Source organism: Kogia breviceps, chromosome 3 (assembly GCF_026419965.1).
Source record: "Kogia breviceps isolate mKogBre1 chromosome 3, mKogBre1 haplotype 1, whole genome shotgun sequence".
Taxonomy (NCBI): domain Eukaryota; kingdom Metazoa; phylum Chordata; class Mammalia; order Artiodactyla; family Physeteridae; genus Kogia; species Kogia breviceps.
Genome location: NC_081312.1, coordinates 174177420 through 174193394, shown reverse-complemented (window position 1 = coordinate 174193394; position 15975 = coordinate 174177420). Strand labels below are relative to the sequence as shown.

The 15975-nt window shown below is 39.8% G+C and overlaps 1 protein-coding gene across 14 annotated transcripts in view; it reads left to right on the top strand.

Moving 5' to 3' along the window:
- The window catches only part of NEBL (nebulette), a 353899-nt gene that overhangs the window by 331673 nt on the left and 6251 nt on the right, over positions 1 to 15975 (top strand). For all 14 annotated transcript variants that reach the window (XM_059057855.2, XM_059057854.2, XM_067030385.1 and 11 more), the window contains one exon: positions 14602 to 14708. In XM_059057855.2, the coding sequence (XP_058913838.1) occupies positions 14602 to 14708 (107 nt within the window). The remainder of the gene's footprint in view (positions 1 to 14601; positions 14709 to 15975) is intronic.

The window sequence follows — 15975 nt, the reverse complement described above, 5'->3', positions numbered from 1 at the left end:
CTTTTCCTCTCCCGCTTCCCATCTAACCCATCTGTAAGCCTGTCGACTGTCTTCAAAGTGTACCTGCCTCTCATCCAGCCACTTATCACATCCACTGCACCCCGAGCGAGTCACCGTCCTGTCTCGAGATCACGGAAATTCTGGTCTTTGTAATTCCATTCTTACCCCATCGGTCTGGCCTCCACCTGGCTGCCAGTGACCTTAAAAACTTGCACCTGATCTCATTACATCTTTGCTCAAAATAACCTAATATAACAAATGTCCCAGTTGTGATTACTATTTAGATAGTTGGAATAGCATAGCTACACTCACTACACTGGGAGAATGAGGGAAATGGGAAGTAAGTATTGAAAGAGGTGTTGGAAAGTAGGTGAGGTACAGGTTTGGTGAAAGAGAAAGAAAGTTGCCTCTTCAAGAGTGGAAAGAAAATAGAAAATACCTAACAGTGAAAATAAGGAAAGAGCATTTTAAAGCCCCAGCCCTTAGCAACTGCCATTCTATTCTTTGCTCTATGAGTTTGACTATTTTCGGTACCTCATATGAGTAGAATCATGCAGTATCCACCCTTCTATTTGCTTTAGTACAATGTCCTGCAGGTTCGTCCATGTTGTTGCAAATGGCAGGACTTCCTTCTTTTTTAAGGCTGGGTAATAATCCATTGTGTGTGTCCACCACATCTTCTTTTTCCGTTCACCTGCCACTAGTCATTTGGGTTGCATGCACGTCTGGCCTCAGTGAACAAGGGACCACAGCTGTCTCTTAGAGATCAGTGAAATGCAGATCTCTTCAAGATCAAATGAGATATCACCTCATCTGTTAGGATGGCTATTAGCAAAACAAAAACAAAACCAAAAAAAAGATAAGAGTTGGTGACGAAGTGGAGAAATCGGAACTCTTACGCACTGTTGGTGGGGACGTAGAATGGTGCAGCCACTATGGAAAACAGTATGGAGGTTCTCCAGAATGTTCCAGAATGTTCCAGCAATCCTACTTCTGAGTAGGATTCATAACTCTTTTTTACTACCTGACACTTCAATATGTATTAATTAGTTTGTTTGTGTAGTGTCTATGTTTCCCCCAGAATATAAACTCTCTTAGAACAGAATCTTTCTGCATGCTTGGTTCTCTATTCTATATCTAGCACCTAGAACAGTACTTGTATTAGACACTCAGTAAATATTGTTAAATATATAAATATATTCAAGTTAAATCTGATCTGAAATATAAAGAAACAGCTTTGTTGCATGTGTTAAATCACTAAAACTTGGCATTAGTCTTTAATTTATTAGTGTCTAATTAAAGTTACTTTGGCCTGAGAGTAACAGTGCAATAATAATCCTTATTATAACTTTTTAAAAAGCAGTCATGAAGGATGTATCACCAGGATGTAACATTGTGACCTGTGTTTATTACAAAACCTGAGCCAGCTAATGACCTTTCATAACCCAAGAAATCAGTAAATTATTCCTACGTTAACACTTCCGTTCTCGTATAAATACTTCTCTCTCAGTGTTTTGTTTGTTTATTGAGGACATCTGTCCTCAGTAGGGACTCTAGAGTAGAAGTGCCCATCAGAAATCTGAAATTCATACCTTTCATGGCTTCTGTCTCAGTGTGCTCTAGTTTATTGTTCAATCATGAACTCCATGGAGACAGACAATAGAATGTGCACCATGGCGCTTTCCTTCCAGAGCCTGGCACAGGACTGCAGGTGCTCAGTGAAGAGCAAAAGCAAGTCATCACTTTCCTAGGCTCAGCAAAGACCGCTACCATCTGCCTTAAGCTCCTAAGAGCAATAGCTGTCATGAAAAGCTGAATTTGCCATGAAACTGGGAACAGAAATGTTAAACGCAGGCACAATAGTAAACTACTAATATATTTTGAAAGGGATGGATTGTATCCAACCAGCACTGTTTCCAAATCTCTTTTAATATGAATAGTGTCCATAAAGTCATAATCCTTTGTTCAGTATTCACAATAATTTTTCTGTTGATTCTCTTTTGCCATTGAAAATCTGTGTCTTATGATTTATAGATGCCATTCTGTCCCGAGTTCATGTTATTTGCTTTCAGTGACGAGCAATTTTAAAATTAGATAACCAGAACAACCTACAAGAAAATACACTCCAAATTTTAAACTCTTTGCCATCATTTGAAATAAACCATCCAGTAATTGTATATTCGCCACTAATTCAGTTTTCTGATTACTGATTGACAACCCCCAATCCCTTGAAAAAAATCCAACTCCTTTCCAGCCTGACTTCTGTAAAGAAAAGACATTCAGCACGAGAATCCCAGTTGTATTATTTCGCTTCTATATTTGACTGTTATTTCCAATCGAAATTTGAGACGTTTGCTAGCATCTGTCAAAAAAGTGATGGTTGAGTATCTTCATTTAAGTTTCGGAAGATTTAAGGAGTTTCTGATTGAAATACTAAATTTTTGTGATGAAAACTAATCTATAGGAAAACAAATGATTCCTTTATAATATAAAATCCAATCAGTAGAATATGACAATTCTATTTAGCCATCTAGGCAGTACATCTAGCCTAGAAAAAAAAGCACATAATGTACATTGTTAGAAACTTTTAGTTAGTTCTGTTACTCCCCCAAGAAAAAGGTTCAGGAGTGACTGAATTTGAAGTCCTTAGAGAAGCTCATATTCCTAGTATCAATAGACTTGGAATGAAAGAAACGTCATAAGTTTCCTTTTCTGAGTGTGAAGTTGGGGAAAGGATCAAATACTAATGAATAGCACTTGTTCCAAGATGCACATGTGTCTTTCATTGATTTGCCAAAATTAAATCAAAGGGTTCCATATGTGTCTGAAGGAGAACCATCTGACACTTGAAGTAGCAAACAATAAAACTTTAAAAATATATTTCCTGTGAAGCTGAGTTGATTGGGAAAAAGAGAAGGTTTGATCATCAGGAAGGATATAAATGTGGCTATAGCATATGTGTCAAATGAGTAAACTTCGGAAGGGCTTTATAAATCGTTAAGTGGCGTACATGTAAAGGAGAGAATAGGTATTCTTGGTTTCTTATTTCTTATTTTGTTTATTATTTATTATTAGGTACTGTTAAACATTGGCAATGAAAATGGAAATGGTAGTTTCTGTTTTTTATGGATCAAAATTGATGTCCAAGTTGGATACTAGACTGAGTGTACATATATTTACATTTCTGTCTTACACATAAAACAGTCAAGTCGTAATGTTATCTTCGTAGTCATGAATTTCCCTGTTCTCCCCCAACTTCCTATTTCATCTAGGTGCCCACATCCTCCCGCCCCAAGCCCCAGGCTAGTAGGTCATGAGGGTTGGATCCTGACTTTACAGGAACTACTTAAGATGTCCGCGGGCTGATACAGCTGGGCGATGTATCGAGTTTCTGCCTTTCGTTTGCTCATTAGCTCCTGTTGCCTGGGCTCGTTGTCACGTGCCATTTCTCTTGTGACCGGATTCCCTATTTTTTTATTGTCTGATCTCCCTCCCCACCAAATATTCCTAATCTGTCCATGCTGCATTTCTCAGACATTCTGCTTCTTGATCTTTATCTTACGCCATATACCTGGCCCATGTGTACCGACCTTATTGTTTACTAGTCTCTCTGTCAAGCTCTTCCCTAGACCCTGTCTCAAGGTCCTTACACTTGTGTGCCTTTGATCACGGCGACCCACTGCTCACCTCCCTACCTGACTGTCACTCTTCATACCTGCCTCTTTCACCAGCCCCTGCCACTCACCTTGAACTTAGAGCTTGGGCTCTGGGGAAGCCAGACAATCCTTTAACACTCATTTTCCCACATTTCCCTATCTTCAAATCATGTCAGGAACACATTGAGTCAGTTTCATAAATGTTCACTGGTTGAAGAAAATACACCTGCTCATTCGCAGATGTAATCACTACTGAGACGTGTCTAGATGTGATATTTAGTGTGGGTTATCGCTAGGGGGGTCTAATGTAAAGCTATTCAAGAACTCCTCGTGGATTGATGGTATTCCTTAAGGGTCAGTCTCTGAATTAATTAGTGCGAGAATAAACTAAATGCATAGTCCAGTTTTAAGTCTTTGAGAATATATTATATATATATCGATCCAACAAGTATTTACAGAATTGCCTCTTCAATAGTGTAATGAGATTTTCTTTCACTGTACTTGAATGATGATGAATCTTGCTATGTAAGATTGATTTACACAATATCAGCAGTAGTGGTCACTGAGGAAAATTGGGATTTGCTATGAGCTGACTTTTGAGTCATGGCATAATTTGTGTGTAAAAGCTAGTCTCGGTGGTATGGCTTACCTAAATGGAAACGGCGTCCCCACCTACCTGCTGTCCTTAAGTCCTTTGTTGCTTTCATCTTATCAAAGAACTTCCCCAAATTATATAGTTCTCGTCCGGAAACCACCTACATATCCACACTGTACATTCTTTTTCTTTTTTGACTTGTTTTGGGGGATCGTGTACGTATGCCTGTAGGCACAGATACATGCCATATGGATTTTGTGCCATGAGAATATTATTAAAGACTCTCTAATCTGGGGCAGAAATGATTTCCTTTTCCATCAGTGACAGACCTGCTCGTATTTGCGGTTTGGGTTACGGTTACAAGTTGGGGAGTTGATTCTGGCTTTGATAGCTAAAAATTAGAAATAAGTCTGAGAAAAAAAGTACGCAAGTTGAAATTGAAATCTAAATGTAGGAGTACATTGGCTAGATTATTCTGAAGCAAAATAGCAGACATTCTTCAAAGTGCTCTATTTCTATTCACACCACATTACATCTTAGTTCTGTCAGAGAACATCCGCAGACTTACGTTTTCTAGAGAAAAAACAACTCTGAAATCAAAACGTCTTGCTTTTCTGGGCTTTCGAGAGTTATTAAGTGTAACTGGCAAATCATTTAAAATATAACTAATTTTGTGTCTTTTTCAACATTTAGGAATTGCAGAGTCCCAAAACAATATTTTAGAAGTTCTTGCTTGAGGCAGCTAAGCCAAATACATAAATGAAATGGTGGAATGTAATGTATGTATATGCTACATGGTTCTAACAAGTACCTATATATGTTTCCTTTGGTGGTTAACAGGTAATTAGGAATCTTTAAATAGCCAACTTATATTTGATGGATGCAACATTATAAGTCTGTCATTTAAGTTTAGGGAAGAAAATAGTTAAATAGTCTCCTGGACTTAACTGTATTTTCAGCTAGATTCTTCAAATGTCTGTGGGAGTAGAGCTTGTCACTATGCTAATGATAACTCAAGGGAGTAACATTTTTCAGGCAGTTTCTACAGAATGACCTTGAAAATTGTTAGGTGGCGTCATGATGGGGGTCTTCGCTGCTCAGTGGGAAAGTGGTTGATTCATACTAGGAGACGTGATTTGAACATAGACCTGAAATTATTCATACAGGATGAGGTAACTGAAAGACAGGCGCTCTAGGTAACGTAGGATAGTATTGGCAAAGGGAAGAAGAAGCAAAGGTTAAACATGTGTGCACACACACACACACTCCAGAGAATTATCAGATGCCGAAATGACCCTTAGAAGAAATCTAAAAGCCATTGCTTCCGAAGTGATGCTGCTGTCTGTGATTTGAGCTCGCTTTTCCAGAAGTGAATGAATTATTCTCACTATAATTCCTTCCAGGGATGTCCTGGCACATCTCATCAGCCACAGACACAGAAACTTTTTGTGGGGTTTGTACCCCGGAGTTTGCCACAGAAAAGTCAGTGACAACTAGAGTTGCTCCTGTGAGCGTAAGAAGCCTGCTTTGCATATCTCCCCATTAAACCTCTTTCTTTTTTCTTTCCCTCCCTCTAACTCGTGTCTGCCCCACTGGCAGGAGTGCATGGTTGATGCTGACTCTTCCGACTCCAGGTCAGGTCCTCCCCACTCCTAGAAGCTCCTGCCCAGACCATAGCGCTCTTCCACATCTCTGAATTCACAATGCTTATTTGTAAATTAACCTCATGCTATCTTGTCATTTCTTCCATGATCGTTTTGGTTCGGTACAGCCCAGAGTTTGGTTTCTGGAGTCACACTGTTGGCATTTAAATACTGGCTCCTACATAGCTCTGATATTTTTGACCAAGTTATGAATCTTGCTAACCTGCAGACTGTCTGTCTGTAAAATGGGCATTTGCCATCTGTCAAATGGTGACCATTCCACCAGCTCACGCATGTCACACGCTAGGCACAGGGCCCCCGCATGGCATAAGGAGAGGGACTGACCGTGCCAATTTGCCAGAGACTAAGGAGGTTCCTGGGAAGCAGAACTTTCAGTGTGAAACCCGAGAAAGTTCCAAGCAAACTGAGTTAGTCCTCCTAGTTGTAAGCATTTCATTTATATTATTCACATTTTATCGTATTCCTATTTTGTATTCCTTGGGAATCCTGTGTTACATCTTTCCCCCATTAAGGTTCACAGAGGCGCATATCTAGGTGCTTAAACATCTTCATGTGTACTGCATTTTCTTAAAGGAGGTTTGCAGTACTTCATAGTAATAAAATTCATAAAAGACTGGAAAATTACAACAAAGATGACATGGGAGTCTAGAAGGAGAAATTGTTAGGAATGTAGCATTGGCTTGAGAGATAATTTTTGATTTCGCAAAGACATTTAAAAAAATGTATCCCAAATGCCTAGAACACTGCAAATAATAAAAGAGGTTAACGATTACCTCCAGGAAAACATCATACACAAAAGAAAATATAATCACCGATTGCTACTGTTAAGTCAAGTGACGAAGCAGCCCTAAGCGCGGTGTAGCTGCAGGGCTGTCCCACCACACTCTATAAACCCAGCTGGTAAGAAAACAAAGAAACCTTTATACCCACGACACAGCAGGCAGCCTGCGCTTCATGTGGCCACAGTTCCCCTTTGCCCCTCCACCCCCTGAGTTCCAAGGAAGAACGTAGCCGGTGGGCCATGGGAGCAAGCACAGATAGATGCTGAGCGCACAGTGGATCTTTGTCACAGCTGAGAAGTGCTAAGCTTAGGAAACTCGCAATCGTGTGAGGGGACCACTAGCAAACCTGCCCAACCTCTGCCCCACAGGGAGACATTATCTGTATCAACCTGGTTAGGAAGCAAGTCTTCTCTGGGGAGGAAAGGGAGACATTATTATTGCAAAGATGGTTCTTGGCTGTCCAGTCTCCCTTTCCTCTCAGATGGTGACCCGGACGTGGGGACTTAATTAGTCCGCCCCCCTGTTGCTGGTGCCACGTGGCTCTCGCCTCACCAGCAGTGTCAAATGTTAGCCACCACCCCCCCCAACGCCCCCCGCCCAGTTATCCTGTGGTGAGCTTCCTCGTGGCTCAGCTTTCTTCCCACAATCCCCGGTTGCTTCTTGAGCCCTGGGTTAAACATTTGCCTCCACAAGTAGAAAAAAGTCATGGGGTGTGTGTGTGCTTTGGCCTGTTCAGCTGCTATAACAGAATACCATAGACTGGGTGAATTAGAAACAACAGATAGTTCTTTCTCACAGTCCTGGAGGCTGGAAGGCAGAGTTAAGGGTGCCGGCATGGTCAGGTCTGCTGAGGGCCCTCTTCCTGGTTGCAGACTGCCATCTTCTCCTTGTGTCCTCACATGATGGAAAGAGAGCTAGCTAACTCTCTGGCCTCTTCTCATAAGGACACTAATCCCATTCATGAGGGCTCCACCCTCACGACCTAATCACCTGCCAAATGCTACATCTCCTAATACTATCATATTGGGGGTTAGGATTCCACATTGTAGGGGGGGTGGTTAGGATTTCAACATAGGAATTTGTGAGGATACAGGCATCTAGTCCATTGCTGGGGGAGAGAGGGAATTTGGGAGTAGCATAAATAGGGTCACGTGTGCCTCTAAATTTGTGTCAGGTGGAGAAGAAGGACACCAACAGTAGCTTAGTTGTTCTTCATCGTGGCTGCCCATTCGAATCACTTGGAAGATTTAAAAAATAAAACACCAGTGTCCACTCCATCCCACTCCCACCCCAGAGACTCTGATTTAATCTGGGGGACCTGGACACATAGCATGGTTTTAAAACATCCCAGGTGAATTTAATATGCAGCCAGGGTTGAAACTCACTGCAAGTAACTGAATCCTCCTCTCTCCTCCTTTCCTTCCCACAGTTCATGGCCCATACTGGAGCTGAACATGTAAAATATGATACAGTAATGATTGCTTTTATTTTTACGTATGGCTTCCAAAGTTTGAGCAATATTTTATATCACAGTGACGACTGTGCCTGTCTCTAAAACTTGGTGGTTTTAACTCAGTGGTAGATGGTTTCACTTTTATGTTAAAGTCTGTTTATTCATAGTTTATTATGTAGCAAGGCCGTTTCTTAGGCAGTTGTCTATTCACAGCTTATCGTTAAAAACCAACAACTAAAACCTAGAGGCAGTCTGGCTTGTTTCTGTTTACTGCAGGGACGGAAGAGCATTTTCTGTAGTGCTAGGAATTCTCTCAGATTAAAAACTAGCATCTTGTTGCTGGATTAGGCATAACTGTTGTGGATTTAGTACCCACTGTAGCTTGTGGAGAGAATCAGAGGCCGCGAGGACTCGAGGCTCTGGCATGGAACTCTTGGTGGCCTGTGCAAAAGCCATCTGAGCAAAAAGGTTCGCATCGTGGACCTGCTTGATTACCGCTTAGCTCAACTACCTTGTTCGCGGCCTACATGAGATCTAGTTAGGATCTAGCTCATTATTTAATATTTACTTCAAAACTAACAGCATCTTCATACTTTCTTTTTCATGTTTATGTCTTTGTTCCGTTTAGCAATTTTCCTGTGATTGTCTAAATAGAGATTTTTCTGTCCTAGAAAAAAAGAAAACACCTCATTTAGTTCTTTGACATGCATTAGCTGATAAAACCATAGTCAAGTGTTAGAAAATATTTCTAAATATTTTAGAATTTCTAAATATCTAAAATATTTCTAAATATCTAAAATATTTCTGATTTCATTGCATCTTGTATTCTTCATTGGAAAATTCCCGGGGGCTGATTTTCTCCTGAGTCTAGATTTTTTAAAAAGTAAGCCTTTGGGCTTCCCTGGTGGCGCAGTGGTTGAGAATCCGCCTGCCAATGCAGGAGACATGGGTTCGTGCCCTGGTCCGGGAAGATCCCACATGCCGCGGAGCAACTAAGCCCGTGAGCCATGGCCGCTGAGCCTGTGCGTCCGGAGCCTGTGCTCCGCAACGGGAGAGGCCACAACAGTGAGAGGCCCGCATACCGGAAAAAAAAAAAAAAAAAAAAAAAAAAAGTAAGCCTTTAAGAAAAACCCCCAAATTATTTTCTCTGTTCATTCTATGTCTATAGTTAGCTAATTGCTATAGACTTAATGCTTGTGTCCCCCCGCCCAAATTCATATGTTGAAACCCTACCCCCCAATATGATAGTACTAGGAGATGTAGCGTTTGGCAGGTGATTAGGTCATGAGGGTGGAGTCCTCGTGAATGAGATTCAGTGCCGTTATGAAAGAGACCCCACAGAGCTCCCTCACCTCCCGCCATGTAAGGACTCAGCAAAAAGATGGCCTTCTGTGAATCAGAAGCAGATTCTCGCCAGACACCGAATCTGCTGAAGCTTTACTCTTGGACTTCCCAGTCTCCAGAACTGTGAGGAATAAATGTTTGTTGTTTAAGCCCCTCAGTCTATGGTATTTTTTTATACCCACCCCAGATGACCTAAGACGTAAGTAAAGCACCATTTTTATTTTTATGTTCTGCATTTGGAGTTTAGCCATCTACTATTACTCTATGGTCATTGTGAGGCTGTCAAAACCTCTACTCCTTCTGTAATGACCTGAGACTTTTATTGTGGTGTCACTGTGCAGAGATGCTTGTTCTGATGCCTTCCTGCTTAATCTCCCAGCCTCTGTATTTTTATTCTATAAAGTGGGAATGACACTTGTATTAGAGAGTTATGCTGTAATTAAGGGGCAATATATAAAGCACCAGGCACACGGAGGACACTTGTATAATTCTCTTTCTCTTCTCCCATCTACTCTGGGTACCTCCCCCAGAGTGGACATTTTGGGGGGAGCTTTTTCTACTCTTAATTTGGGTGAATTTCTGTGGTTCATTTACTCTAATCTAATCTTTGTATGTTTACATGTATTTCCTTATTTTTCCAGTTTCAGATTTCTGAAGGCTCCTAAAAATTTTTCTTCCCCCATTTTTACCTTCTGTGGTTTTTTTTTTTTTTTTTTTTTTTTTGCGGTTCGCGGGCCTCTCACTGTTGCAGACTCTCCCGTTGCGGAGCACAGGCTCTGGCCGTGCAGGCTCAGCGGCCATGGCTCACGGGCCTAGGCGCTCCGCGGCATGTGGGATCTTCCCGGACCGGGGCACGAACCCGTGTCCCCTGCATCGGCAGGCGGACTCTCAACCACTGCGCCACCAGGGAAGCCCTATCTTCTGTTTTATGATCTTTCTATCTACTTCTTTCTTTATCTTGATTTTACCTCCTTCAATCATAAGAATAAGCCTTAATTAGAAAATATTAGTGTTGGCTGTTTATGTAAGAATTTATTGTGCACTAGAAGAGAGATTTCAGTTTTATAAATACTAGAGGACATTTCAAATAGAGCCTGAAACCCTCAGAGCTTTAGTCATCTTCCAGACCTCTGGTCAATAAATCTTACCAATGTGAAATGAAAGTTGTCACACTTCTGTGTTTTGTTGTTGCCTTAGTATAATGAAAGCTACTGTTTTGTGGCTTTTATGCTATTGAAATAGAAACTGCTCAACCTCAAGACTCTTGGGTTGGAAGACCAACATACCTTTACCCCCATCTGTACTAATGCCCATGGGTTAAGACTCCGAGCTTCCACAGCAAGGGATGCGGGTTCAATTCCCTGGTGAGGGGGAACTAAGATACCTTATGCCTCTCTGTGTGGCCAAAAGAAAAAACTGCTCATGCTGTCTGACCACTAGTTTAATAAGGAGGGCCCTGTGTGTTTTTGTCTTTCATAAGAGTACTTGTTTGTTGCAAAATTAGCCTAACATCTTGCTTTTGCAAAACCCATTGAATTCCATATTTTTGTGGACAATGTCTCATACTCACATGGAATAGCTATCTTTTACCCACATCCATAATAAACCCAATTTCCAAAGCCATTACCTGAAATTTCCTTTTGCCTGTTTCACCTGTGTTTCATAAAAAACATTCATGTAGCACAACAATAAAAAAGCAATGTTTGTGCCTCTTTTTAAATAGGGATTTGCTTTTAGTAAGTTGATTCCTCTGAGCTCTCAGTTATATTTTTCATAGTCCTAATAGGAGCTTCCTAAAATATCTTCTATTGTACCAGGTATAAGGTAGATAACAAGTTTGATAATCCCAAAGAGACTTGCGTTAAATAATGTAAACAGAGAGGGAGATGAAAATAATCAATAAAGGCATGAGGAGAGACCACAAGGACAAGGTAATTTGTATTTACTCCAAGGTTTCTCATTCTAAACTCTCCTGCTCTCTCCAACCCACACATGTTTAGGATAAATACCTTCTTCTCCTTCTGTATTTGACAGTAGCTACAGATTCCTTTTGAAGGTCGGATTTGAACAATTGAGTAGGCATGAATTTTCACTTTTAAAAGCCAAACTTAGAGAACACTTTTCTTCTTTTTTAAAAAATTTTTATTGGAGTATAGTTGATTTACAATGTTGTGTTAGTTTCAGGTACACAACAAAGTGAATCAGTTATACATATACATATATCCATTCTTTTTTAGATTCTTTTCCCATATAGGTTATTACAGAATATTGAGTAGAGTTCCCTGTGCTAGACAGTAGGTCCTTATTAGTTATCTATTTATATATAGTAGTGTGTATATGTCAATCCCAATCTCCCAATTTATCCCCCTCCCCCGCCATTTCCCCTTTGGTACCATAAGTTTGTTTTCTACATCTGTGATCCTATTTCTGTTTTGTAATTAAGTTCATTTGTACCATTTTTTTAGATTCCACATAGAAGCGATATCATATGATATTTGCCTTTCTCTGTCTGACTTACTTGACTTAGTATGGTAATCTCTAGGTCCACCCATGTTGCTGCAAATGACATTATTTCATTCTTTTTTATGGCTGAGTAATATTCCATTGTATATATGTACCACATCTTCTTTATCCATTCATTGGTCGATGAGCATTTAGGTTGCTTCCATGTCTTGGCTATTGTAAATAGTGCTGCAGTGAACATTGGGGTGCATGTGTCCTTTTGAATTATGGTTCTGTATCTAGAGAACACTGTTAAATGACATTCTTGAGTTGTCAGTACTGATGGGTGCTAAACTGGGATTATCATGCACAACCTGTGTAAACATAAACGTGTTACAGCTGATGAGATAGCATATTTAAGAGTTTTTTCATCATTGTCCTTTCCTGATCGTTTTTTTCCCCAAAATATTTTAAGATGGTCGTGCGTGATTCTGTACATCAAAATTTAAAGGTCATAGTTAAGTAGTGTAACAAAGGATTAGTGTTTAATTCTTTATTTTAATTAATTGTCAAGAGTTACTTATTTAATCTTAAGTATTTACAAATAGATCAAAATAATAATGAAGAAATGACTTCTTTAAATGGATAAAAACCAGTTCAAGACTGCTAGCCTGGGGGTGCAGTTGGAGTCATTGACTAATAATGTATTGAAGGAAATGCCCGAAGTATCCTGAGCCATTTCCTTAATTGGGCAAAGGACAGATGTCCAAGGCCATCGCTGCTCTAGGAGGGCAGTTAGTTTTGTCACTCCTCTTACACCAGCATGCTTTGAGCATAGTGGACACTGATTATTGTTAACATCCATGCAAGCTTACTAAGTGACAGGAAAGGTAGTAAGCTCTGTGCGTGCATGAAGTCTCTTAAATACTTGCTGATAGTCAAGGGAGTAAATAAATGAATGGTCATTGCTTCCAGCTTCCAACACAAGAAAAAGCTCTTTTACTCAGCTAGTTAAGTAGGTCTAGATATTTATGGGAATTTCAGTATTTTTTCTTCATGAGTGAATTATGACAACATCCTTGACATCTATTGATGTTAATATTCAAATTGAGTTGATAATGTTAAAAAGTGCTGTTTTCTGACGTATTTGATGTTTAATCACTTTATAATATACTACAATCCAAGTAAAGATCTTTCTCGAGAAAGACATTACATAAACACAGTTGTAACAACATTGTAATATGAATTAATTCAAGAACTATTTAAAAAATCCCCATTTAACCTAATATCATTATTATCTGGAGAACAGATTAATGATTTGTAATTTTCTGATGATTAAACTTCTTTAAAGTTTTATGTTCTCATATATCATTAGAATGAGTGTGCCACTTATAAAATATTAATTATTCATAATACCCAAGAATTACATCTGCTTTATTCTTTTATTATAACTGTCCTGAATAAATCAACCCATGATAATTACTTTATATACTCAACCTGATTGAACAAAGATGCAACCTATTGTGGGTTTTTATAGCACGTATATCATAAAACTTTTGCTAGTGCATCATATAATTATTCAAACCACAACGAAGGGCATGCCTACTAAAATGCGTCCATTTATAGCCCATGATTCTGGTTACAAATACTTAAACACACACTACTGATTTTGTAAGGTTTTATCTAGCTTCTGTATTGGTCTCTCTAGAATTCAGTTTTCTTCAAAACAGGAACTATGTCTTTTGAATGTCATTAGTTTGTGGTGAGAACAGCACAAACTAAGTGAATACTATTTTTTTGAATGTATTATAGAAGGATAATGTTTACGAAATTCTTTAAGTGGTGTCATTCCTCAGGCTTTCATAACATTATCCAGCTAACTTATAGCCAAAAATAAAATGGATAATTCATAATATTCTAAGTAAAATTTTCTTTTAAGGCTTAACAAACATTTGTTGCTAAACATATGCTATGTTTACCGTCTTTGTAAAGGTAATATTCAACAGTATGTCTCAAAATATTGAAAGCACCTGTTATTAAATATCCTGTGAAAACACTTATACCCTGTCATTCACAATCCAATTAAATTCCTTTAAATTTCTTTTTTTTAAAATTGAAGTATAGTTGATTTACCATGCTGTGTTAGTTTCAGGTGTACAGCACAGTGATTCAGTTACGCATATATATGTAAATCTCTTCTTTTTCAGATTCTTTTCCCTTATAGGTTATTATAAAATATTGAGTATAATTCCCTATGCTATACAGTAGGTCCTTGTAAATTCCTTTAAATTTCTTTATTTTGGAAAATACCTACAAGGATCACACGCCCAAATGAAAACAGGATTTTGTTAAGGGATTGTGGGAAATTTTTGTTTTGTATTTGTGTTGTTTTAACATAGCATCTGCAATAGAGTAATACAAATATTTCTAACATAGTTAACTGCATGTTAAACTGATTACCTATATATGTCCTTAATTACTGAAATTTATACTGCTCTGGAGATCACTTATAATATCACTCTTCAAATTTCACATGACACTGAAAATGGCATTTTGTTTCAGAAATGTCTAGCAGAGCATGGGGTCACCTGAGGGCTTGGGAGGGGTACTTCGAGACTCGGTTTTAAGGATTCTTTGTGTGTGTGTGTGTCTGTTTAATGTCCAGCACCTGTTCTTCCTGGAGCCTACCAGCAAGGCCATTCTCAAGGGTATGGGTACATGCATCAGACCAGCTTGTCATCCATGAGGTCAATGCAGCATTCACCAAATCTAGTAAGTGCCCATTTGAAGCATTCCTCCTTCCCTGGTCTTCATATATTATTTCCAGAATATAAATGTGCATAGAATACAGTTGAATTGAATATGGTACATTTTTTATATAAAGGGTAAATGATGATGTGTTGCTTTTTTTTTTTTTTTTTTTTTTTTGTGGTACGTGGTCCTCTCACTGTTGTGGCCTCTCCCGTTGTGGAGCACAGGCTCCAGACGTGCAGGCTCAGTGGCCGTGGCTCACGGGCCCAGCCACTCTGCGGCACGTGGGATCTTCCCGGACCGGGGCACGAACCCATGTCCCCTGCTTCGGCAGGCGGACTCTCAACCACTGCGCCACCAGGGAAGCCCGATGTGTTGCATTTTTACAAGCTTCCCTAAGGAAGTGGAAGACATATAGGGGTAAACCGCTGAGAAGGGAAGGCACGATGAGAAAACGTGTAAACAGTAAAACATACAAAGACTTTACCAGGACTGTATCCTAATAGTTAACCTCATGATTGGAAGTAGTCAACTATGGTCTTCATTCAGTAAAAAAAAGCACAAATATCTGGTCATGTTAACTAGTTAATCAAAGTGGCCATTGAGAGCTAAATGACACAGCCAACATATGTCTTTGAGTCCTCCTCTGGAAATCTTGGAGTGCTGATTCATTCACTGAATGTAAGGTTTGGAAGCAGTGTTCCGGGTCATTTAGTCAAATGTGGCATCTTATGCTGAAATTGCTTCTCCAGGCTCCCGACACAGTCCCTTGGCCTTTGCCTGTGCACTTAGGAACAGGTGGCCCTTCTAAGCTTGTAAAATACCTTTTTTTTAATGTATTTTTGTTGAAGTATAGTTGCCTTACAATAGTATATTAGTTTCAGGTATACAACATAGTGACTTGGTGTTTCTATAGATTATGCACCATTAAAGTTATTATAATATTATTGACTGTTTTTCTGGGCTATACGTCACATGTCTGTGACCTACTTCTTTTTTTTTTTTTTTTTTTTTTTTTTTTTTTTTTTTTGCGGTATGCGGGCCTCTCACTGTCGCGGCCTCTCCCGTTGCGGAGCACAGGCTCCGGACGCGCAGGCCCAGCGGCCATGGCCCACGGGCCCAGCCGCTCCGCGGCACGCGGGATCCCCCCGGACCAGGGCACGAACCCGCGTCCCCTGCACCGGCAGGCGGACTCTCAACCACTGCGCCACCAGGGAAGCCCCCCTACTTCTTTTTTATAACTGGTAGTAAGGTATCTTTATTCACTCTAAAAGTTCTTTGCATCTCA